The sequence below is a fragment of the Ambystoma mexicanum genome, chromosome 6q, assembly GCF_040938575.1.
Source record: "Ambystoma mexicanum isolate Mex_15411 chromosome 6q, UKY_AmexF1_1, whole genome shotgun sequence".
Classification (NCBI taxonomy): Eukaryota; Metazoa; Chordata; class Amphibia; order Caudata; family Ambystomatidae; genus Ambystoma; species Ambystoma mexicanum.
Window position 1 is genome coordinate 1,169,823,809 of NC_090937.1, and position 24,879 is coordinate 1,169,848,687.

General features: G+C 47.5%; 1 protein-coding gene across 2 annotated transcripts in view; it reads left to right on the forward strand.

Annotated features, from left to right (window-relative positions):
- The window catches only part of PDS5A (PDS5 cohesin associated factor A), a 1,291,333-nt gene that overhangs the window by 1,254,772 nt on the left and 11,682 nt on the right, over positions 1–24,879 (forward strand). For both annotated transcript variants that reach the window (XM_069631774.1, XM_069631773.1), the window contains exon 32: positions 6,359–6,723. In XM_069631774.1, the coding sequence (XP_069487875.1) occupies positions 6,359–6,723 (365 nt within the window). The remainder of the gene's footprint in view (positions 1–6,358; positions 6,724–24,879) is intronic.

The following is a 24,879-nucleotide window of genomic DNA, read 5'->3' on the forward strand; positions in this document are numbered from 1 at the left end:
GTTATATGATATGGCATTTAGAACGCACCTGTACACAAGTGTTTCTAGGCATGACGAGACTGGGGGGGGGGCGTTGGTGGTGGTACAGAAGGACGACAAAACAACAATCTTACTAGGCCCTGTCATTCAGATTGTGGAAGTGCGGGGAGAGGATGGAGAGAAGTGCCAGAAAAGGGGGTGGGAGGTGTAGAAGTGCAGGTAGTCAAAAGGTGCAGCCAGCTGGTGGCTCAGTGCAGGTAAAGGAAAGTGCAGCCAACGGGTGGCTATTAAGTGGAAAGAGAGGGGGCTGTAGGGTTACTGATACAGACCACAAGTGCTGTGGGAGCCAGGCGGCAGTGCAAGGTAGGTGCAGCAGACGTGGGCCCAAGTTCAGAGGGTGCCCAGGTGACCAGTGCGTGGGGTCATCAGCATGGTAGAGAAGAGAGTAAGCGGAGGCGAAGCGGAAGGTCTTGAGTTGCTTCCCAGAACCGGAGGTGGTTCTGCTCAAGTTTGAGAGAGGCAGGGAGCTGTTCCAGAGGGGGGCACCAGCTGAAGAAAGAGATCTGCCCCCAACTCTGCTTGGAAAAACGACTGGCCCTCATAGAGTTCGAGGTGAATGAGTGGGGAGCTGGAGAAGGGAGGTGTTTAGGAAGAAAGCATTGGAGGTAGAGCGGTCCCAGAAAGCCTTGTGGATGATGCAAAAGGTCTTGAACTTGATCCTTGCCACCACTGGGAGCCAGTGAAGAGATTTCAGTGTAGGAGAGATACGATCCCTGGAATTGAGGTCAAGGACAAGTCTCGCGGTCCTTTTTCTAGATAAGTTTGGAGGACAGAGTAGAGGCAGGAAGATTTAGAAAGAGGCTGTTGCAGTAGTCCAGCCTAGAGAGGACCAGAGCTCTGGAGAAAGTGAGGAAAGGAAGAATACCTCCGAGCAGGTGCAGCTGATAGTTTGACTTCTTAGAGACGTCAGAGATGTGAGGAGAGAAGGAGGGTGGAGTCGAAGATGACACCAAGTTGTATCCTAAAACGTTTGATTTGACTATTTGTGTTGTCTTTTGTGTTCTACATGGTCAGTGATGTTTAACTTGACTGTTTCTTTGATATGCTATTTGCTGGCCCTGACCCTTAATAAAAATTCAAATTTTCAATTTTTTTTTATATGCACTACACTTCCTCTTATCTGCCCTTGTCGGCTTCTGATAAATTAGCTTTAATGTGTGTCCAGTTGGGACTTGCGTCCACCGGAGCAGCCTGCACAAGCCCTTCAAACCAAATTCTCCTCTACCCCTCATGAGGGTGCGATGAGAAGTCACTCACTGCATATCCATGTAGGTTCAACACCCTTGTACTCTGCCATTTCTGCCCTTCCTATTAGTAGGCAAGGAGGGCCTTCTAGGGGCTTCTTGTATTCCATGCCCTTTAACAGAACATAGTTACTCTTCCATTTGTCTTGACCCTACGTCTCAAAGATTTTGACTGAAAAGCATGCCTAAAGTTAGCATGCTCTTCATTAGGGGAGGGGCTGTAGGATTCCCCCTGTACCCCAGGGTTCTGGCGGCGATTTGTATTGTGGTGGACCATTGGCTACTGGGGGGGGTGGGGTCTATTGAGCCATCCAGGGGAAATTGATCATTCAAACAACTCACCCCCCATTCAACGACCTTGCTTCAATCTCTCGCTTTGCAGGGATGTAGCTGTGCACTCCTCTCCAGCTCGCAAGTCCCTCCATCGGTCTCCTGCACAATGTGCCCACTGTGCCTTTTGTGAACCAGATGCACTGCCCTGTTTCATCACTGGCATCTCAGAAGTTCCCAGCTAACATGTCTGGTTTTGATGCTACTGCACTGCACCTATTTCGCCATTGGTTTCACCCTACTACTTCTGTACCATCACCTCGTGAGCTCCATTGTATGGCTGGCACCTCCACTGCTGTGTCCCAACCAAGGCTGCACCTGCCCCAAAAGCTGCCTGGTTCTACTGGCATGGGTTCACTGTTCTGCTTGTGCTCCTTCTCCTTCCTGGAAGCACTGCCATCTCAAGATGGATTAATTCAATGTCTTATCACCGTTGCATCTCACGATATTCAAGGATTTATGCCAGAGCCTGCCAGAGCTCTATTTTTAGGTAGCCATTTTGTATGACGCCATGCCTTTTCCCCTCATGACTACCTTTCTAATGCCTTCTACATGGTGGTTCCTGGGTCCATCTCCAACTTGTTTCATGACAGTTAATGTTTGCTTTTGGGCCTACAATGTTCTATGGACTTCGTATACAAATCTAGCTGTCATGTTTTTGACTTAGCATATTTTTATGGAGGCATTTGAGCAGCCACAGACAGCGTAGTCTAATCTGCACCAGATGTATGATTTCATGGGTGTTAATTGAAGGCTAAAGGACAAAGTGGAGAAGCTGGTCTTTTGAAACTGAGCAATGCAGGTTTGCTCACCCTTCTATGTTTGCGGTGTTAGTTGAGTGGTAATTCAGAAGAGAAACTAAATCGCAAACAAAAGACAAAGGGTTGGGTGACGGACCCAAGACCATATAGTGAATTTCCAGCTGCTCGAGCGTTGAACATGGATCAGTACCTCCGTTTTTGAAGGATTACACTTCAGACATCTGTTGATTGGCTATGGGTTAAGATGACACAAAGCAACTCTGAGAAACCACTAAAAGTGACTGCAGTCTTTCAAATTCAAGTGAAAGCTGCTTTAATGTTACTGAGGATTCACAGCCTGATGGGGAATACTCGCACATCATGTGTATCTATGAAAGATAGCTCTGCTGGTGAACAGGAGTTACAGGTAAGTAATTATTTCCTATTGAAGCATTAAACGTTATACATTGTGTTCATCCTATTGCTCACCACGATCAGGAAAAGTTAGGCAAATGGCATCAGTGTCCTTGTTCAATCTTTGCAGTATCAGCTGTGGACATTTAGAAGTACTGATAGAGTTTGAAGGTACAGGGTTAGTCTTGGGCATGAAGTAGAGCCTGGTGGCACCACACAACTAATTATAAAACGCTAAGATCACCCACAGTGGCCTTGGGTTTATTTTAATGTAAGAGAAACGAATTCAGCTAGTTTAGTAATACCAAAATAGTTCAGGCGACCAAGGAAGGAATAGTGTTAACATTGTCAAATGCCAGTGATAGATCTTGTAACACCGGTACTCGCACTGCTGCCAACTGCCATTTTCTTGATATCGAGAATATGGATTACTGGTACCCATGACTGGGAAACCCCCTACCTGAAATAGGTTCAGGATGTGTGTGGATTGTATGTGTCATGATTCCAGGGCCCCCTCAGATTCAGAGAAGCACCCGAGCCGAGAAACTGGCTATGTGGCGCAGGCATAGGCTTTTGTAGGCCTTTGGCCCCTTTCAAGATGGCCCCCATGCTGAACCCAACAGTGGTATTCAACATGGCCCCTAGAGGGCCACCGTGTTGTTTTCCATGGTGGTCTAGTGGTTCTGGGAGGGCCCAGGGCTATATAAACCCCGCCCTTGGCCACACCCAGTGCTTAGCGTTTTCTTCGGCTGCCAGCGTGACGCTTGCCTGTCACAGTCCTGCTTTATTCTGCACGACGGATCAAGATTCCGGATTGCTATCAGCACTACGTGTCAAGGCATCTCTCAGGACAGCTGAGTCTTCACTACGCGAGTCAAGTCCTTACCTGAATCCGGATCGCGGCACTCTTCTGACTTCTTCTGCAACTCGCCTGCTGTTTCCACCTACACGACGGAGTTCTGCATCCCGCTCCGCAGCGCTTGCTGGATTCCACCCGTGCGACAGAGTTCTGCATCCCTCTCACCTGAATAGAAACAAAAAAAGACAAAAAGACATACGGTAAGTGGCGGTCGTGTCATTAACCCACCCGCCACACTTGTGACACTTACCTGAACCAGCAGCAGCGCTGAAGCAAGGAACAAGAACTTTACTTAGAACTAAGAACAATAATACTACTGGCGGCGAATAAGTGGGTCGCAGCAGGTCTGGGCGCCCATTTCACCAGTGGAGCAACTGGAACCGCCACGCTCCAGTGAAGGAACTGGAGGGGAAAGTACCGGGGAACTACAGAGCTCAGTGATAGGAACTGAGCTGGACTGTTACCAGCCCTGTAAGGAAACCGGGCTGTAAAGAAACTAAGACACTTGGTGCAATACGCCTCGGAGGCGCAACATAAAGGTGATCATTGATCCTGATTCCTGTACCTCCAGATCACTCCTGCACCTCTGACCGCTGGGTGAGTTCACCTGCAGCGAGCAGAGCGGAGGGAGCGTTTTGGGCATCAACGGAAGGCATTCACAGACCGGACCAGAGTTCGCCGACACACCGGACCAGGCACTCCTGCAGGGCCCCAGAGGTAAGCGTTACAATATGTTCATGCAGCTGTTGGGTCAACCCATTTCCAAGTGTCTAGCAGGAAATGAAGATGAAAAATTGGCTGTGAATATGCCAGATGAGTGTGGTGGGGGGAAGAATTCTTTAACAGGTTGGAGCACAGCTGCAGTTTGCAATTCAATCGGAACCAAGCCTATGGACAAAGAGCACTTCAGGATGTGATTAATAGTTTAATTAACAATTAGAGCTATAGCAAGCCTCATAAATAGCTTAGCCAATTAGGATGCCTGGATCATGTTAGAACCTGAATATTTAGCTTTGAAAAGATATTTCGTACTCTGCAAGTGATACCTTAAGATCATGGACTAACCGTTCTTTCGGGAAGTTATTAAAGTTAGAAATGTGTTGGATATAATGTTTTGTCTTTCAACATGTTTTTTTTAATAGACTTTGGAGGCGCTCGTACATTATTTTATACTCCAAAATCTTAGTGTTCTGCAGCCTATAATTAAATCTTTTTTGTATTTTTCCTATGCAAGTTGTGTAGTATACCAAGTTTGGGTATTTTCTTTAATATTCAGTTTCATTGTTTTAGTGGGGCTGAAATGTTAAATACATCAGACAAGGTGGTACCTAATGTGGTTCGTGTTTGGCGGTTGCACAAAATAGAAGGCTAAGATTTTCACAAGCTATAGGTGTGACCGCAGACCATTTTTGGGGCCAGTTGGTATGTTAGTGTAATTGCTGACTGTTAAGAGCCCATCAATAGCATATTCTTATAGGAAATATAAAATGATCAGACCAACTAAACTGCTGTGGAGTGCCAGTAGTAATTGTATAAAGTATGAAAGCCATCTAAAATGTTGTTCCTAATGGATCCAGTTAATTTGAGAACTGAGCATGTATGGAGGTTGAGATGTATGATCACCCTTGACTTCCAGCAAGTAATTAAAATGACGTACTACCCTCAGGAAATATCCGGCCATAGTGGGGGCTAAAGAATCTGCGAAGAGATTCATGGTGGCCACATTTTAAGAGTCTTCTATTGAGCTGATCGAAATCAGTGTTTTTGTTGCATGTGGTAGTTTTGCTTCTTAGCAAAGGAAGATGTCCCTGATGGTTGATCTACACAATCTGTTCTTAAGCAAGGCTTTGTAACAGTCAGTTAGGGCATCATGTAACGTGCTAAGATTGCATTATGAAAGCCAAGATTCCATAATATGTATGAACTGCTTGCACTCTTCTATTATATCATGCCTGATGAATTCATGTTTAAGAAGTGTTCAGTAAAATAGGTGCCCCCAAAATGTCTAGAATGAGTCTAGGTGGATTTGGTAATGATATGAAGTACAATACCTCTCATTATTAATAATTTGATGGTATAATTTAGATCTGCCGTGTTTGAGACAATGAGTCCTAGAGAGAGTCTAACATGGGGCTGGAGCGTCTTACTAAAAGCTGATGTGTTGTGCCCAGTCATATCGTGAGTAAATAAGGGCTTTAGCTCTGAGATGGCAGCATGCCACCATTGCTCGCTCACAAATGTCTTCATTGTAGGTCAATGAGGTTATGTCACAGTCCGAACCACACAAGCCGATCAAAGGGTTTGTGTACTGGTAGTCATCTTGTAGCGTGGAATTGGTTAAAATGATTTCAGCACCAGGTCCAGGAGTTCCACCAGATCCTAGCAGAATCATACAAAATAAGTTATCCAAATAAGATTAAGTGCCAACCCCACATGAGTACAAGCAATTCAAAAATATTTAAAATAAACTAACAAAAGCAAAAATGAAAGACTACAACAATAACATGAGAACTATGTGGTATCTAAAGAAAACAGCTGATGCAGACAAACACTACAGAAACGGAGCACTTCATCAGAAAAAAGATTATCGATTGTATGTAACTTGCTCGTCTGCTGACATATTATATGGGTGCATTCAACAACACTTATTTGGATAGGGTTTACTGTCTAGGAACATGAAAGTAGGCTTTATCAATCGCATCATGATCATTCCTGTTATGTTTGATTTCTAGGAGATCAAGTCTGATCAAACGCTACCGGGCAACCCTACGGGTGAAAGAGCAAAAAAGAGAACAGTGCCTGCTACCGGAACAGAGAATATCATTAAGAAAACCGAAGATAAGAAAACAAATGAGACTGGACAACCTGTACCTCCCAAGCCTAGGCGAGGGCGAGGTCGCCCACCCAAATCTGAATCTCACAGCAGTGGAGTGAAGAATGAACTTGCAAGCAAACCAGCGGGGAGGGGTAGAAAACGGGCTTCATCCAACCAAGAAAAAACTGTTGGGTTGGAGGGGGGTAAAGCTAAAATACCAAAACAGCCAGATCTACCAAACAAAAAGACAGCACCAGCACAGAGGCAAATGGATTTACAAAGGTAAGACATGATTTAATATTTATTGGATCCAATTTAAGTAAATAACCAATTAGTATATCGAGAGTGGAACAGTGTTTCAGAAGGCAACAAAATAAAATGACGCAATCCATTGTGAACTTGCCTTCAAATTGTGACATCATTTTGATAGGAATCTGTCACTGGTAGTAATCCTTTTACTTGAATGTCCATACTCGTAGCTTGTCTGTACATACACATAGCTTTTATGTACAAAATATCTTATGGAAGGAGGCTCTGCTGTACGTATTTTCCCAGGGAATGCATATTTTACACTGCATACACATGGTAATTAATTGGTTGATCTTGTGCACAACACCTTTCCCTCTCTGAAAAGACCTACATTTGCTTTTTTGTCCATACTATTTGCACTGCACGCTGTGCATTCTTACAAATTATTTGACCTTCATTTAGTGTAAAAAAATGAGCCTAAAATCTAAGTATACATGTTGTCAAAAGCACTTGACCATAAATGATCCTTTTATGTATGATTGCAGCTTCTCATTGGCAATTTCCCACACACCTCTATGGGGTAGAGAGTAGGAGACTCCTCAGTATTTTTTGGGGATATTACATCCTATTTATACAGGAGATAGTCCGGATCCCCTCCCCCCCTCCCCCATTGTAAAGTAAAGAATGCCACTCCTTTAAGAAGTGTTTAATTCGGACCACATTATTCCACCAGAATATTTCCTATGGGATTTTCCCACTCATTTTAAATGCACCACTTTTTGGTTCAATGTTAAAGATACCGGCGGGCAATGTTCCCTCTAAGCTGTGCGCGTGTGTGCTTGCCCAGCTTCCTTCTGGGTGCCGCTCACAGACAATTCACACCTATTCAAATAAGCAGGTACCTAATTTTTGCTCTCTCAAAATGAAGCTAAATGATACTATTTGTGATATTCTGGTGTAACCTATTGACAAGTCCTACTATGCAAGCTTGACCTTAAAAACTCTAAAATAGAATACACCCACACAAGGTTAAAATTGAATATGAAAAAGTGGCTACATGAAAAGAAGATATAACTAGGATAGGCCTGCACACATTAACTAAATTATCTTCCCTCCCCACCCAGGATCCTATTCTTGACTCTACCACACATATACTGTATGACTCGAACTCTGCCCCAGGACACATTCAGATATTACCAGACAACTTGGACTCTGCCTACCCTTAGCTTAGCAAAAGGTCACCAGACTTGGATACAAGGCTTGGTTTATGTTGTAATATGAATGACGTTCAAGCACAAGAATTTCTGTTACTCATGGTGCCTTAGTAACAGCATTACCCACATTAGGTAACCCGAGTGCCAGCTCAAATATCGGGTACTGACTGTACCTAAGCAGGCTACTAGGATATTTAACCTCATCCCATGCTTCCTATTCTTTGTACAATGTCACACAATCACTTTGAAGAGCCCCTCTTACAAGTTAACGCATTATAACACTCAAATATTAATTTGTCTTCTAAGGATTTTGAGTAGGCAAATGTCATGCTCAGCGTCTCCTACTTAAGCATTGCTAACATTACCCTATGAGTGGAGAGCAACATTGCAATATCATTTACTTGGCCTGTAAGGGATCGTTGGTAGGGACTCTGACTGGTATTATTCATATATAAAATTAGGGCAACAATATTCCGATAACCAGAATGCTTTTTACACAATCTGCAACCTTTCAACATTGTCAGAGTTCCATGGGGCATAGACCATAACAAATTATATGTTAAATCTCTGCTATACCAAAATGGTTTCAATGAGCACTTGTCGAAACATACACAACAATTGAAAGGTGGGGTATATTGCAATCAATCTTGTATGCACTTCAGAGTAATTGTGCACACACAGATTCATGACATTTTCTTAAACTGCACATATCATCATGAGGCTTTAAATTGGATTCTCTTGCAAAGTGTTGTGGGTATGCAAATAGTCCAGTTCGGTTTTACTTCTACAATCCCTCACTTTTTACAGAGCCCTGTCAACTAATATTGGAGGCTAGCATGGGAGTCGTAAGGGTACGGTTGGAAGGGAACAGGAGAACACTCCTTCGGGGTGAAGAACAAATCAGCAACTTTCAAAAAACAAATCAGATGTTTTGGCAGTACCATACAGTGAAGGAAAAGTGTTTCTTTGCTCAAGGCTAGGAAACTATAGTAATAGCCTAGGAAACTGCACCTTATATTTCTTTGTATGCTCAGTTGCTGAGGACTTTTCAATATATTAATGGGTTTGCATTTATTGCTTCTAGCATCCCCGTGCATCTTGTTTAACTGGTAACAGTGAATTTCAGAAGAGGGTTATCCTAGTTAAAGAAGAAGGTACTCAATATTTTGTAAGTGTGAGCATTGCTGCTATTGATTTTCTTCAACAGGCACCTGAAGAAACCTTGTTGATTTTTGTCTAGGCTGTGGTGATCAAGGGTGGGAAAAAACAATAGACTTTTTTATGTGCCCTGTAATTTCACTTCCTGTGTCACGGTTACAATCAGGGCTCTGATACGATTTTACTCCATACGTGTAATCAAAAGATTTTTCAGGGATTAAGAAAGTAATTGGCTTTGCAAGTAGGGATATTTAATGCTTATTAAAATGTTCTTTCGCCTTAAAATTCCTCTTGAGATTGGGCAGTAATATTATTCAAGTGCCTACCAATGACACTGCTCTGCTGGTCACTGATTCGAAAAGAGGTCAGTGGAACTTTGTGGGTAGAAGCAGGGGGTAGATTGCTATATGTTCATGGTTTCCTGTTTTTAGTAAAATAGTATATGACTACTAGCTGTAAGGCTGGTTTTGAGTAAATGTTACAGCTCACAGAAAACATAATGTGGATAGTAAGCAGAGGCCCAGGAATTCGATCATCATATTCTGTGGTGTAGTTATTCTGATCCAATCATCCATACATAAATTATGAGAGGCATTTTCTCCTGGCCATTGAATTACTCCATTAAAGGGGCACATGAACTCCAATTTGCATGTTCTGACACATTCCTTTCAGTTGCAATTATTCCATTTGCAAAAATTGCACAATGTCTGCATTTTTTGACAACCACATCAGTGATTAGCGATATTTGTTTTTTGTAATAAACATGAGATTTTTTTTCCCCAATGGCAATAAGCACTTTCTGCATTGTCTCTGAGCAGTATTGACAAATGGATAGCCACAACTAAATCTATTGTTTATCCTGAGCATGCAAAGCTTTTTTGTTCATACAAGTTTTTCTCTCTGCGCAGAAGTACTTTTGGTAGGTTCTACAGCATATCTTGAAGTCTTGGACTGGTTGATGAGCTCTCATTAAAATCGCATATAAAATGATTTTTTAGCCTGTATGTTTGGAAAACGTGTTGTAATATACTACTTTCCTTTTACACTGATTTGTAAAGAATTGCCGTGGTTGGGAAGGGGACATTTCCCTCAAAACTCCTCGGAGATGGTATCTCACTAACTACGCATGCTCACAAAGTGGCTTACATAGTTATTCAGTTGTGCACATGGAAAATAATGTGCGCACAAAAGCTAATCATTTCCGCACTTAGGGAAAAATAATTAGAGGGAACATAGCCGGCGGGTTATTTATTTAATATTTATTCCCCGGTTGGGTCTTTTTGCCAGGACTCGGTTTTAAAATGGCGTTTGTATTCGCCTCTGAACTCCAACCCAAGTCGGGGCCTTTGTTCCCCTTTTTGGCAGGCTTCTCCACAGAAGCCCTCCAAATGGTGCCACTCTGTCTGGGGTCAACAGGATGAGTGGGAGGGGGATTAGGCACCCTGGACTGAGTTGCCTTGGCGCAACTCAAGTCGCACTCTTATGTGATTGGCCCAGTGGTGAGCCGCCCGACTCGCCACTTAGCATGTTTGAGTGACAGCTAGGCTGATGAATGGGGGTTTTGCTGCATAAAAGCAGGGCTTTGGGGACTGGAACTTCAGAAGTCGCCACTGGACCGAAAGAATCCGAAGAGGGGAGAAGCTGAGCCATCTACGACGACGACACCACCGGTGGAGCCCTGCTGTACGAACTCGCCACTTCCCCGACAACAAAGAAGATATTCTTCCAGGAGAGTCTTCTTCTCTTTGAGCTGGTGGGACCAACCAGTTCGCCTTTTTCGCCTTCCTGGATCGTCTAGTGGTCGAACTGCCCGTGCCAAGGACCCCGGCGGCCGGATAGACACACTTCACCACTACCGCAAATAAAAGGGTTGTACCTTTTAACCGGGAAACTCGGCGGCTGGTTTCTTCCCTGGCAGTGCAACAACCACCAGCTTTCCTCCATGTCGAGATCCTCTCTTCTCCTGGACGAAGCCCTGACTTGCACCCGCTGCCAGGAACTGCTGCCCCGCTGGAGCTTTCTCACCATTTCAGGTACTGTGTCCCGCCTGGTCTCTCTTGCAACAGATTGTCCAAGGTGTCCTGTAAATCCTTGACTCTCTATCCTGGGGTGACCTCGGACCTGCTTACTTTACCTTTCTGAATTGATCCAACCTCTTTTGACTTTTCTGCAAAGACTTTGAGTGCATTTCCACTGTGTGATCTTGGGCTCATTCCGCCTTGACCTCTCCAAGAGTGGGCCTGGCCTATGAACTTTTTGCTATACAGTAGACCCTGCCTTTCTTGACTTGCTGTGGTTTCTTAAAAGTGTTGGTACTGTGTTATTTTCCTATCCTGCCTTTTCTCTCCCTTTTTAAACATTATTGGAGTGCCATCTACGGTTACACGCTCACCTCTGTTTTGCTAAATAAGTGGTGTCTTAACCTAGACTTGTCGAATAATTAACTAGGGAGGTGTATATACTTATAGTGACTGTTTGAACTTGCTTGACATATTAGTGCCAGTGTATATTTACAAGTGTGTTTTTAAATAAATAATTATATACTTTTATACCAAAGCTCTGGTCAGTATTTGCTTGTGCTACTGTGTTTTTGGCCCTATAGCGTATACTCCATATACTGCCTAACTCTTCTTGAGAGTAGTCTGACTGCTCAGCCACAGCTACCAGGTAAATCTGGGTGGTGCAGACTGCTACCAATTGGTTTTACTGCTTACTCCTGTGGTCTTAAACTTTTTGCAGTGGTCCATAAGGGAACTGCACAGGTTTCTGCCTAACAATGGTCCAACTGCTCACGGATCTGGGATTCCCGATTAACTTCTCGAAATCCCACTTGGTGGCGTCGCAAGTCGCTCTGTTCCTGGGAGCCAGGCTCGACACAGTGGCGCGATTGGCTTCTCCGTCGGAGGAAAGGACAAAGGTCATCCTGGGCAAGTTCAACGGCTGTCGACCATGGTCATGGCCAGGGTGAGGTCCATTAAGTCCCTGCTCGCATAATGTCCTCATGCATCTACCTTGTGCGCCTGTGCAGGTTGCGGATGCGTCCACTACAAGAGTTCCTCGACGCCCGTTGGATGCAGGCGGTGGGCAGCTTCGAAGACAAGATCTTGCTCAACGAGACCTTCCGCCAAGCGATGCGCGCGGGTGCCCCACCAACGGATCTGGCGGCGGGTATGGACTTCCAGACCCAGGCACATCAGGAGATGGGGATGACGGATGCCTCCCTGGAAGGATTGGGAGTGCACACCGGAGATCTCCACGCAAGAGGCCTTTGGCTCCCAGAGGAGAGGTCACTACACATTAATGTCCTGGAGATCCGAGCCGTGTTCTGGGCCCTCAGGTCGTTCCTCCCGTCCCTCAAGGGCAAGGTGGTAAGGATCTTCAACGACAACACCACCACGATGTTCCACATGTTCGGAAGCAGGGAGGCACCAGATCCCCAGCCCTGTACAAGGAAGTCCAGGATCTGTAGCACTGGGCCGTCGCCCAAGGGATGTTTCTGATACCCTTCCATCTGGCAGGAATAAAGAACACCATCACCGACTCGCTCAGCAGGGAGCTGCACTCGTGCACGAGTGGGAACTGCGTCGGGATCAAGTGGACCTACTTTTCAAACGATGGGGCAATCCCCAGATCGACCTGTTCGCAACGGTGACAAACACCAAGTGCCGGAGGTTCGCCAGCAGGTTTCCCCAGCCGGGGAGGATGGGCGATGCCTTCTCATTCCCCTTGGACGGCCTGTTCCTGTATTCGTTCCCACCGTTGCGACTCATCAACTCAGATGGTCCAGGTGCATGATGATCCCCGTCGCACCGGCGTGGCCGAGGCAGATCTGGTTCCCGGACCTTCTGGACATGTCGGCGTCCCGCCCCCCCCCCCAGTCAAACTGCCGACGGACGCGGATCTCCTCTCCAGAGAAGGAGGCGCCATCCTCCACCACGACCCGGGGTCGCTGAACTTGCAGGCCTGGCTCCTGCAGCACTAGAGTTTGGAGGGTACAATATCCCGGCGGAGTGCAAGGAGATGCTTGCAAAGGCCAGGGTGTCCTCAACTCTCAAGTGCTATGGACACAAATGAAAGAGGTTCTCTGTCTGGTGCCGTGCACAGAAGATTAACCCTCTGCGGATTACGGCCCCTCAAGTGCTGCTATACCTACTGTCGCTGGCCAAGGCGGGGCTAGCACATGCCTCCATCAAGATGCATCTAGCGGCGGTTTCCCGCTACACCAGAACTCTGGGGCGTTCATCTCTGTGGTCTCATCGCCTGGTGAAGGAGTTTATGAAGGGACTGTTCCGATCATTTCCGCCGGTGAAGGCTCCGGCCCCCACATGGGAGCTCAACGTGGTGCTGAGCAGGCTCATGGGGCCACCATTCGAGCCTCTGCATTCGGCACCGTTGAAGTTCCTATCGTGGAAGACAGCGTTTCTTGTGGCCATCACCTCCGCACGACGAGTGGGAGAGATCCAGGCCCTCTCCTGCAAACCACCCTACCTGACATTCCACGAGACGAGGGTGGTGCTGAGGACGCTCCCCTCCTTCATGCCCAAGGTGCCGTCGGACTTCCATCTCAAGGAGCCCTTGGTGTCACCTGTTTTCTTCCCATCGCCGGCCGAGAGGACTTTGCACTTGCTGGATGTGGCTAGAGCGCTGAAGTTCTACGTGGACCGCACAAAGAGTTTTCGGAAGACATCACAGCTGTTTGTGAACTTTGGACCTGTGAACCAAGGGAAGGCCCTCTCGAAGGCTTCCATTTCCAGATGGCTCTCCGGCTGCATCATGCACTGCCACCGGTTGGCAAACCGACAGTTGCCCGGCTGTCCGAGAGCCCATTCAACCAGAGCGATCACTGCTACCACGGCGTTCCTGTCTGGTGTGCCCTTGTAGGACATCTGCAGGGCTGCTACATGGAGGTCGACGCACACCTTCACGAGACTCTACTGCGTCGACCGGGATTCCAGGAAGGAGTCCAGAGTCGGCCAGGCAGTGCTGCGCAACCTGTTCGCCTGAAGGTGGGCCTGGTGAGGGGTGGGTAAGAGATGCTTAATGTTTAGTTGATGTAAATGCTTAATGTTGAGCCTTGCCACCTCCTGAGGTTGTGCATGTGTGTATTGCTATGTATTCTTGTATTCATGAGCATGTGAATCCATGCCAGACCCCATGCTGGAGAAGGAACAAGTTACTCACCTGTAACTGTTGTTCTCCAGCATGGGTCTGACATGGATTCATATGCGAACCCTCCCTCCTACCCCTCTGTGGCTCTTCTCTTGGTCCTACTACCACTTTACATGCTACCATATCTGAAGATGGCTGCCAGAGGGGAGGGGCTTAGGTCGAGGGCAGTCATTGGTTGGGGGCAGTATGACTATGACCCAGAGACCAGTGATTGGTTATTAGGAGAAAGACAGTTCAGAAATTAAACTGATTTTTTCTTTACCGAGGATTCCCAGCCTGACGACGGGGAATATTCATGAGCATGTGAATCCATGCCAGACCCATGCTGGAGAACAACAGTTACAAGTAAGTAACTTGTTCCTTCCTTGGCATCCCATCCAGACGATTCCCTTTGTTGGTTTGACCAGGTCAGGAGGGTTCCTGCGGGACCTAACCTGGCTATCCTCCACCCCAGCAGACTTCGCAGTGAGGTCTCTGCGAAGGATGTTCGGGGGCTCGCACTGAAGGCCCTTTAGTATCTGTTACTGCCTATGGTCCGAGGACACCTTAGTGTTTGAGAGGGCTCACACCGGAATCACTTTTACTGGGGTCAATTCACCTCGTAGTGGAATACTTTCCGAAGCCCATACTACTGCAAACCAGAGGATCTTTAGAGACCTGTGGTAGCACTAGACCCTTCGCCACAGCCCATATGGGCACGACCCCTGCACCTCAGCTGCTGAACACAATGGCGCACCAGTTTTCTGTGGTGGCTGAGTCTCTGGCTCGGGGTAGCGAGTGGGAGATGCTTCGCCAGTTGGGGAAGCAGATAGATTTCTTGGATCAGCTCCCCCACGTGTGTCCCAACGTGAGGAGCTATTTTGCCCCGCCTGTCGGCACTATCCAGTGCTTGGGCCTGAGGCACTCCTTTTCCGTACAGCACCTGCCAGGACCACTCTTCAGGGAACGACAGGTATTTATGAGTGGTTTCTGGGGTTTCTCAGGCTTAGTGTCCACAGGTGCTGCTTCCGATAACCTCAACTGTTTCTTCGCTGCCCTGCCTTTAGCAGACTCTGGATCACCTCCACCAGTGCCTTCTTCACCTTCCCTGCCCAAGGACCCTCCTCCCGTTTCCACCTGAACCATCAGGTGATTATCCCCTAGGGGACCAGGATGGTATATCGGAGGACACAGATGATGACCAAATGTTGGCTAAAGTGTTTCATAACAGGGTAAAAGGCCTCATGGAGTATCTGTGAATTCCGGCTACATAAGGTCCTCAATAGGACCAAGCGGCCCTCCCTTCTGTCCTCTTATTGAAGGTGGTGAACAGTTTGACCATTCATTTGCAACCTGTTTAGAAAGACTGTGATAATTAGACAAAAATCAGCTTAATGTCCACCAGTGGCAAAGAAAGCGGACCTCTGGTACTGCTTCCTGCCCAACAAGAATCCCTGTACGATCGGGCACTCTGGCACATTACACCATAGTATTGACTCCAATCCTTTTTGGTAAAGGTCCTCTTCCTCCTCTCAGTCCTCTAGGGCGTGATGACTGTATCCTTGGCACGGCAGGTTAAGAAGGCCAATAAGCATGTGGGTCGAGCTTCCAGCAAGTGATTGCAGAAACAGTTATGGTGGCTGCCAATGTGAGGTTCTGGAAGGAACTGTGGGTTAAAATGCCCTTCTCCCTTCTGGCTATCGTCTGTGTTTATGTTCTGGGTTTGAGGTAGGAGCTAATGGAGGCTGCTTACCACCACTTAGATACTTCTGCAAGAAGCATGGCAATGTCGGACTCTTAAAGGCTATAAAGATCCAGCCGAATGAGCAAAAATTAAGCCTGGATTTTTTATTAAGTGTGGATAAAGCTGTTCCGCCCAGATGTTGATGAGGAACGTAATAAAAAACACCAGTGTCCAAATGGCAATGTCTCTAACTTCACTCAAAAGGCCTCTGCCTAAGCAGAATAACTCAGACCTTCTGAGGCAATCTTTTTCGTCTAGGAGGTTGCAGGGCAGTCCATGATCGTTGCAATAGACCTGACAGATCACCATGCGACACAAGAAAATAAGCAACCATACCGTTCTTCTAGTTTTTTTCTTTCTCTTCGCCCTCTTCATCAGATCCTAAGCAACCCAAGTAATGTCAGGTTTCAGGTTCAAGGAGAGCGATGACCAAACGACCTTTGGGTTCTGTCAGCAGGGACTATTGCCTTTCCCTTCCTCCCATTTCTCGCCCGCCCTCTCCACCACTCACCCATTCTCAAAGGGGCTTGGACCCTCTTATGCAGGAGCACCCCAGGCTTTTGCACATGGAGATGAGGGAGAAGTTTGCAATTGCCAAGAAAGGTTTTGAATTTTAACCAAGGTTCTTTACTGTTCTGAAGATGAATGCTGGCCTGTGGACTGTTTAGGACTTGTCCTTCTTCAAACTTTTCTTACCTCAGAAAGGGTTTCAAGGTAACGTCTGCTCTTTTACGAGCATGCCTGTAGCTGGGCTATTGGCTGGTAACTTTGGGCCTGCAAGATGCATATTTGCATCTACCGATTTGGGCTCCTCGCCGGCACTACTACTGTTTCCCCTTCGAAGAGGGCCACAGTCAGTACAGTGGGCCGCATTACGAAATTAGAGGTATTTCAGAGGTACATTACCACCACCTGCTCCTGTGAATTTACCATGGGATTACAAGTGGTGGTAACGGTGTAAATTCCCATTTATTTTGGGTCCATTGTACACAATGGGTCTTTTTTTGCGGAATTACCGTGGTGGAATTAACGCTGTGGTAATTCTGACCAATTCTGCAGATTCTTTGACGTTGAGTGGCAAGATTTACCTCCAGGGTTTTGCTGGAGGTAAATCTTCCACTGAAAGCTAAAACTCATAATTTGACTTGGTGATAAAATTGGAGGTAACTCGGTTACCTCCAATTTTACCACTTACCACCATACTCCGAATGAGGCCCTGAGTTCTCCCTTTCGGCCTAAGTTCGACTCCACAAGTTATTACCAAGGTCCTGGCTTTATTGGCTGCATCATTTCGGGTAAGGGGTAAACCTCTATAGACATATTTGAATGACTTGTCACTCAGGGCAGCATCACCAGCCCATATTGGACCTCATGTTCTCTCTACTTCTATCAGTCAATGTCAAGAAATCCTCCCTGGTACCAATTTAGAGATTAGAATGTATAGGGGTTCCTTTGACATTCCTAAGACAGTGTTCCCACCAAAAAACAGAATCAAACTCACCTTGGAGACAGTGGCGCTCTTCTCCCATTCCCAAATGTCGGTCCTGGTTGTCCAAGCATCTACTCGGGCTCATGGTTGCCTGTGTTTTTCCCATTCCCATGGCTAGGCTTTGAATTTGCTGCACTTCAATTTGCAGCTTGTTGTGGATCAGACATCGGACTCTCAACCGAAAGCGGTCCCCATCCCACTATGACTTTGGTGGGGAAATGGATCTTCTCTGGTGGTCACGCAGGGACCAGATCTTTTTGGGGACTCCCTTTAGGGATCCCTCTCATCAGTATACTATGACAACAGATTATTCACCGACCTATTGGGTGTGTCACTCTTGAGATCTCTGGATCTCTGACAAGTAGTATAAAGAGGAGTCAGAGGACCACATAGACTTCTTGGAGCTGATGGCGGTTTTCTTCACTCTTCAATCATTCATGCCATTGTGCTTGTTCTCATGGACTTCGTGGTAACCATGTTTTACGTAAACAAGCAGTGGGGCACCAAGTCTGTAAACTTATGTTCACCGGATTTGCATCTTTAGGAGTGATCACTGAGGAACGGCATTACTTCACAGGCAGCTCACCTGGCAGGAGCTGACGACAAAATGGATGCTCTAAGCAGGGTGTCCCACGTCAATTACGAGTGGGAGTTGATTCTCAAGATTCTCCTGGTTGCTCTCCTTTGGCAGCACAGGTATTTGTGATGCTGGAAAGGCATTGGAGGGACAGGGCCTCCCTGTCCTTGTTCTGAAGTCCTTTTTCATGTGTGTTCTGTATTGTCTTCAGCCCAGGAGTCCATGTGAGACTCCTGGCAGTGCAGCTCTTCCTCTTTTTGGTTTGGTGTACAGAGTACAGACCCTTGGGATACCCTTATGGCACCCATGGGTTGGGGTGCAACCCTGTACCGCTAGTGTATGTTTTTGAGCTCCTGTATGTGGCCCACAGAGCAGTGTATGAGCTGGTGGCAGCTCCATGCGGAATTTGGCAGGTGTTCAGAGTATCCTCCATTTTGGGATACCGGGCCCTGCCATTGGAATCAGTTGATTCCTGATAGAAGACAAGATGGCCCCTGTGGCCTCTTGCTTTCTATTGCTTGTTAACTTATTTTTCCCAAAGTCCTGGGAAGCCCTGTCCCTTCCTCCTGACTGGCTGTTGGGTGGAAGTTCCATATATGGTATTGTGGGCGAAGTCCAGGCCACACTGGCTGGAGCCTTCTCATTGACTGTGTTGTGGATACACCCTTGGGGTGGGGCCTGGGTGAATGGAGTGTGTGACCAATATGCACTTCATGTTATGGGTGTCTGGTTTCTGGTATGTAACACAATGAATGAGACAGCCCTGCCCGAAACTGGTATGAATGCAGTGTGGAGTGCTGAATGGCTGGGTGCTTGTCCCAATACACATTCCTTGTTGTGAGTGTCTGGAGGGAGAAGAATGGTCTGAATGCACTGTGAGCCCGATTGCCTGCCTGCCTGCCTGCATGAATGAATGCCCTTCTGAGTGATTGGTTGCTTGAGTGTGACCCAGCAGAGTGAATGGGACGCAGAACAGTATATCTGGGGTCCTCTCACTGCTAGAAATGGTTCAGAAGCTGAAGTTGATACTTGATTCTTAACCTTGAAGTCCGCTGGAAGAAGAATTGCTGCTGCAATCCTTAGCTAATCTGAAAGCTGCGTGACTGTCAAGGAACTGATCACAGAGAGGACCTGGCTAGGAGAACTCTTCTCGAGCTATGAGGGACCATCGTGCACCAGCTGATCTTTGCAAAAGCTCCCTGGACATCAGACCCTCGAAAGGCTGCCGACCGGAGACATGCACCGCCGCGGAAACACAAAGAGAAGCGCCCGGACAGTGAAGTCCATCGCCGACCGGAGCCGCAGTGCTCCTTTGTCTAAGAACATTGAAACAAGGACTCCGTTGCTCATCATCGTCTACCGCTTTCGTCCTGCTGGAAAAAGTAAAGGCCAATGACCGAGGAGAATCCACTGGTCGGTTTCCTGCCACCCGACGACCTCAGAGACGCAGACAAGGGTATTGAAGCCAGCCGTGGTTACGTCCCATTTGCCGACGACCCTACGTCCTTGCTGGGCCAAAGTTCTTCATTGACTCTTTGCGGCAACCAACACTTGTCGATGTGCATCGCACGCCTCTGCTTGCAGGACGTTTTTTGACCGATCGTCAACGAGCACCGCAAGAACTGAAGCTGCTGCCGCCACAACAGTGTTCACCTTTTTCTTCCCCGACTCTCAACAACCCATGGCTCCTGCCTTAAAGGGAGTGCACTCAAGAATGGCCCGTCGACGACTCATCGGAGAACTCTACGAAACCAGGTACTTTGGGGACGTGGAAACTTGGATTTAACTTGCTTTCTTTCTGTGGTTTATCGTTGATTCATCTTATAATCTGATTCGTATGCCATTTGAACTGTTAGTATTTGATGCATTTCAAGAGAATCAATAGTTAAGAGTGGTACCACGTAGACCTGTATATATTTGCCATTATAGTATTACCAGAGTACAAAGTGTGTTATTGTGATTGTGTATATAACCTTGAACCTTATTTATATAAAGACTGTGTTTTCACTAACATAGTGTGTGGATATTCCTTTGTGGATGCTTGGGGACTACACTGTACTTAAGAACTAGCCTGCATCACCTGAGAGCTTAAGCCATGACTGCTCGACCATAGCTACCGCATAGATGATCTTGACTGGGGTGCTCTGTGCTTCGACTCTGCCATATAGAGAGCAGGAGTACAGATACCCCTCTCCCCCCCTTGGTGCTTTACAGTATTGGTTTTCTAACTTGCTGCTTATGACATGTGGTCCACCTCTTCTTCACCAACAAGGTAGGCGAGTGTTACACCCTTGCCCACAATTGCTTTACTTGGCGATTTGGTAACTGAAAAACTATTGCTCATTTGGGTTTGTCAGAGGATAATCTTGGTGTTAGCTGGGAGCTGGCAAGTACACCACTCGGTCGACCATATGAAGCAAGTGGCTCAGGTTCTGTGTTTGGATTTTGTTAAGATGTTCAAACTCTCTGCAGGCTTGAATAGATGACGTTCTGCCATTTTTGTTGAATCTATTGTGGTTGGAAACGCACATTTCCTCTGGCAGCTCGTAAAGATTACCTCACAAAGCCAGAATTGTTTCTATTTGCAACCCAGTCATTCAGCGCAATATTTTGGGTGTTTTCTTTACATGTGTTCCCTCCCACGCATAGGTCTCTTCCTGCATGGAGCTGAATGTAATTTATTTTTTTTTAAACATATTTTTTTGTATTCGTTACACGGTTGGAGTAACGACATTTGCAATTGACAAGACAACTTCTGCATGTATACAGCACAATAGGCATTCAGAGACCTTCAGCTCCCACTTCCTTGATGGGGAGATTCCAACCAAACCCTGCATCTCCCCCCCCCCCCCTATCCCCTTGATCCCCATGTCCTTCCATACATGTTATGCCGACCAGTCCACACCCATCACGCGTTATCGTACGGGCCCAAATACAGTTTCGCCAGACGCGGTTTGAATATCCGGGCCGGGAATTTAAGATCATAGTCCAGTAGTGGCGACCAGATGGATTAAAATTGGTGAAGCTTTACCTCCTTCGCAGCCGTCACCTTCTCTGCCACCAATACGTCCCAGCCCTTAATCCACCATCGCCCCAGATCGCGGCCTTCTGCTTTTTACCAACACCGGGCAATGGTAATACGTGCTGCCAGCAGCAAGTGTGTTAGCAGCTTTGCCCGGGCCTCAGACTTCGGATATACCCCCTCACACAGGGCCCCCAAGAGCAAGGTTTCCGGGCACATTGGGAGTGGACTACCTGTGATATCTTTTATAATTTATACAATGTTCTTCCAGAAGGATCTAATCGGGGGACCGTCCCACCACATATGAAAGTAAGAGCCATGAGCTCCACAGTTCCGCCAGCAGGTAGGGGCAACCATACCCTGAAAATGGTGAATCTGTGCCGGAGGTTAGTACCAGCGGAACAATTATTATAATGCACATTCGTTGTTTGTTACGCATCTGGATGAGGTACGGCCCCTGGCCCAAATCTCTGACCAGGCTGCATCTTCCAATTGGTGGCCTAAATCTGCTTCCCATCGGGTCATGTAGTCTGGGCGGCGGGAGGACAGGAGATCCTCCCTTTAGAAGTCTATATAGTTTTGAAATTCCGCCCTTGTCCAGACCCTCCCATTGGTTAGTTCAAGTGGGCTCAAGGTCAGAGTAGCCTTTTGTGTTATTTCGGAGTGAGTGATCCAATGACGGATTTGGGGGTATGGGAACCTATCTAAGTCCGTGAGGTGGAATACCCTTTTATCTTCTTCAAATGAGCGTGGTTGGCCCTCCGCAAACAGTTGTCCCAGAGTGAGTAATCCCCCTCTTTCCGTCGCCTAAATGCCCCCGAATGCATGCCTGGTGTGAAGGCAGAGTTACCAAGGACCGGAGAGAGTGGGCCCATACCCCTAGTGATCTTTTTCCTCCTTAATACCTCGTCCCATACTTTCGGAGTAGTTTTTCTCGATGAGAAGAGATACGGCCATTGCTTATGTATCTTATTGAGAAATGACAGGTAGAAAGCGGATCATGGAGGTCGTTGAATCGTTGAAATCTCCCCCAATGACAACCTGGCCTTCTAGAAAAGGGAGGAGGGCTGTTTACAGATCTGCCAAGAACCATTCCAGGTGTAATTCGAAACCAGTGAGTGTAGTTGACCCAGGAGCACCCCTTTCACTCCCACAAACCGGCCGCCTGGGTCTGTGATAGTGTCGATCTCTTCAAATTGAATACCCCTGCCATCAGGATCGCTGACACCCGCCCCCCCTCCCCATTCTTGGTGGCCCTGGAGGCCAGGAACTGCTTTGGGAAGTCTCTATTTCGGAGAAATGTATAGTCATCCGGGAGAAGATGTTTCCTGAAGAAACATCACTGCGCACTCCAGATCCTTCAATCGTGTCGGTATAGATTTCCGTTTCACCGAAGAATTGAGGCCTTTAACATTCAAGGAGACAAAAATTCACGTTCTGGTGTGGTATCCCTGGGTTCTCCTCTGTTGTTGGTGTGCGGGAGGACGTGTGGGGGATGGGGGGGGGTTCAAGTGTACAGAAGTTTTGGTGTGAGAATTCTTGCTCTCGTGCTCCAACCGAACTTTTAACCAAAGAAAATCCAAACATCAAACCAAGTCCGAACCATGGACTGCAAATATTTTGACTGCCAGAAGCCATCGGCAGTGCACCCCAAAGACCTTCAGATGACATCCTCCTTGGAGTCAGGATCAGACCATGCAGAGCCTGTCGTAGAAACCATTGTGTTCCTTGGCTCTCTGATGCCAGCTGTTTAGGCTATTAAAGGATTAACCGTTATCTGCCTCCCGAGGGTCAGGAGTGTGAGGACAGTTTACTTGTGTTGCGGCCTCCCTGGACTCTCGATCAGGCCGCCCGCCTAGCTTTGGGGATGAGATCTTCTGTTCCCGCAGGAGATTCGATAGAGGGGTCGCCCTCTTTATCCGGAGAGGAGATGTTAAGGATCATTTCCGCATTTTCTAAGCGTGAGATTGTCTGGGAGACCCCTTTATAAGGGAATTGGATGGCGGTAGGCAACAGCCAGTGATACCTGTTCTTCTGATCCCGCAAGAAAAGCGTTGGCGGTCTCAGAGCTCTCTTTTTCTGTAATGTCAGACACTAAAATCCTGGAAGATCTGCAAGGGCGACTTGAAACGTCAACTTGTCTCGGGTGCGGCCTATCGCCATTATTGCTTGCTGAGTCGTATAGAAGTGGACTTGGGTGATTACATCCGGAGGGTATTCTGCCTCCAGTCTGTGGGTGCGATCTGGATGGAGTTGGGATTTCTCGAGGTGTGGCAGGAGGGATTGAAACAGATCCCCAATGTACTCCGGTAGGTCTTGGTCTTGAACCGAGGAGGGCCCCCTCTAATTAGAAAAATTATTTCTTCCGGCCTCGTTCTTTTAATCTTCCTGCGTGTACTCCAGGATCTCATTCCTGTCTGCTAGGGCCTGGATCTTCTGATGTACCTCGAGAAATGAGGCTGCATGCACCAGAGTTTGATCCTCCACCTCCCCCACTCTCTGTTCCATTTCCGCCACTCTCTGGTCTGTGTGCTCCAGTTTAGTGGAGAGCTCTGTCATCCAACTGCGGAATTCAGATTTAATATATCCAACATAAACGCCTGGATGCCTTCTTAGGTGGCTAATTGTCCAGCCGGACCAGGTGAGGCTTATGCTGGGGATTTGGATGTATCTGGCTTTTTCCCTTTCTGCACCGGAAGCAACATGGCAGAGATATCCCCACATTTTGGAGGTTTGGGGTATTTGGACATGCTGGCGGCTCCTTAATAGAGGTGCGTAGAGGCTCTTCTTTTCCAGGGGGAGACAGTTAGTTACTCCCTTGGTACCGGTGGATGTTCGCCCACACGTCCTAGGGCTCCTGAGCAAAATGTCCAGCGTTTGCGGGCTCCAATTGGGGTGCCTCGAGGCCCTGTTGTCACAGGGGCAGCCCTGTGGCAGGCATATACGGCAAAGGGAGTTAGCTTATGGGTCACTAGTGATCTTTTGGTTCATATATCACACTCACGTGGTTTGCTTTCCCCACCAGGGAGGAGTAGGCTGTCAATGTGCCTTTGCTTCCCCTCCCCTGAAGGATTCTACTAGATGATGGGGCTTGCAGCCAGGGCCGGGGTAGCCAACCCCTCTGGGGCTGGGGGAACCCAATGGAGCAGCTCTCTTACCTCTTTCAGTGACTCAGTCGTTAGCCCATCGCCTAATCTTTGGTGTAAGTGTCTGTCAGCTTGTCGCTGCTTGGTTTCCTGCGTGTGTAGCGGTGGGAAACAGTTGCACTCTGCTAGATATGGAGAAGAGGTGGTTTGTGTCCAACATTATACTGGTACCCCTACATCCGTGTCGTGGGATTCCTGAGGTGCTTCCAGCGCCAGCCAGTTCGTGGGTAGGTCTCTCTTTCAGGGACTGATGGAACGCCTCGCGGGAGCTGCCGCAAGCCATGTCCGGGTGGAGGAGGTGTCCCAACGAGCTGAGGTGAAGGGGATCTGCTTGGCAGGGTCTGAGAGCCTGTTGGTTAGGGCTGCATAGATTTCACGGGCTGGAGGTGTGGAAGCCTATTCTGTGAGCCCTGGAGGGACCGTGAGTGGAGGCCTGGCTAGAGGAAGGATCCGGCCGCCTCCCCAGAGAGACGTGCTGGCGCCTTTGCGGGCTTCGGGGCTATACTTTCTTCCCAAACCATGGTCTCTCACCGGAGTCGTCAGGCCATCATACGCTACGCTGACAGGGCAAAGTATAGTTGTTACTTCACCCGCTTGCTTCTCCGTGGGTGGCGCATATCCCCCCTCACCCCACCTGTATCATACATGCCTCTGTGCCATCTTGGAGCGCCATCTCCGATCCTCCACAATC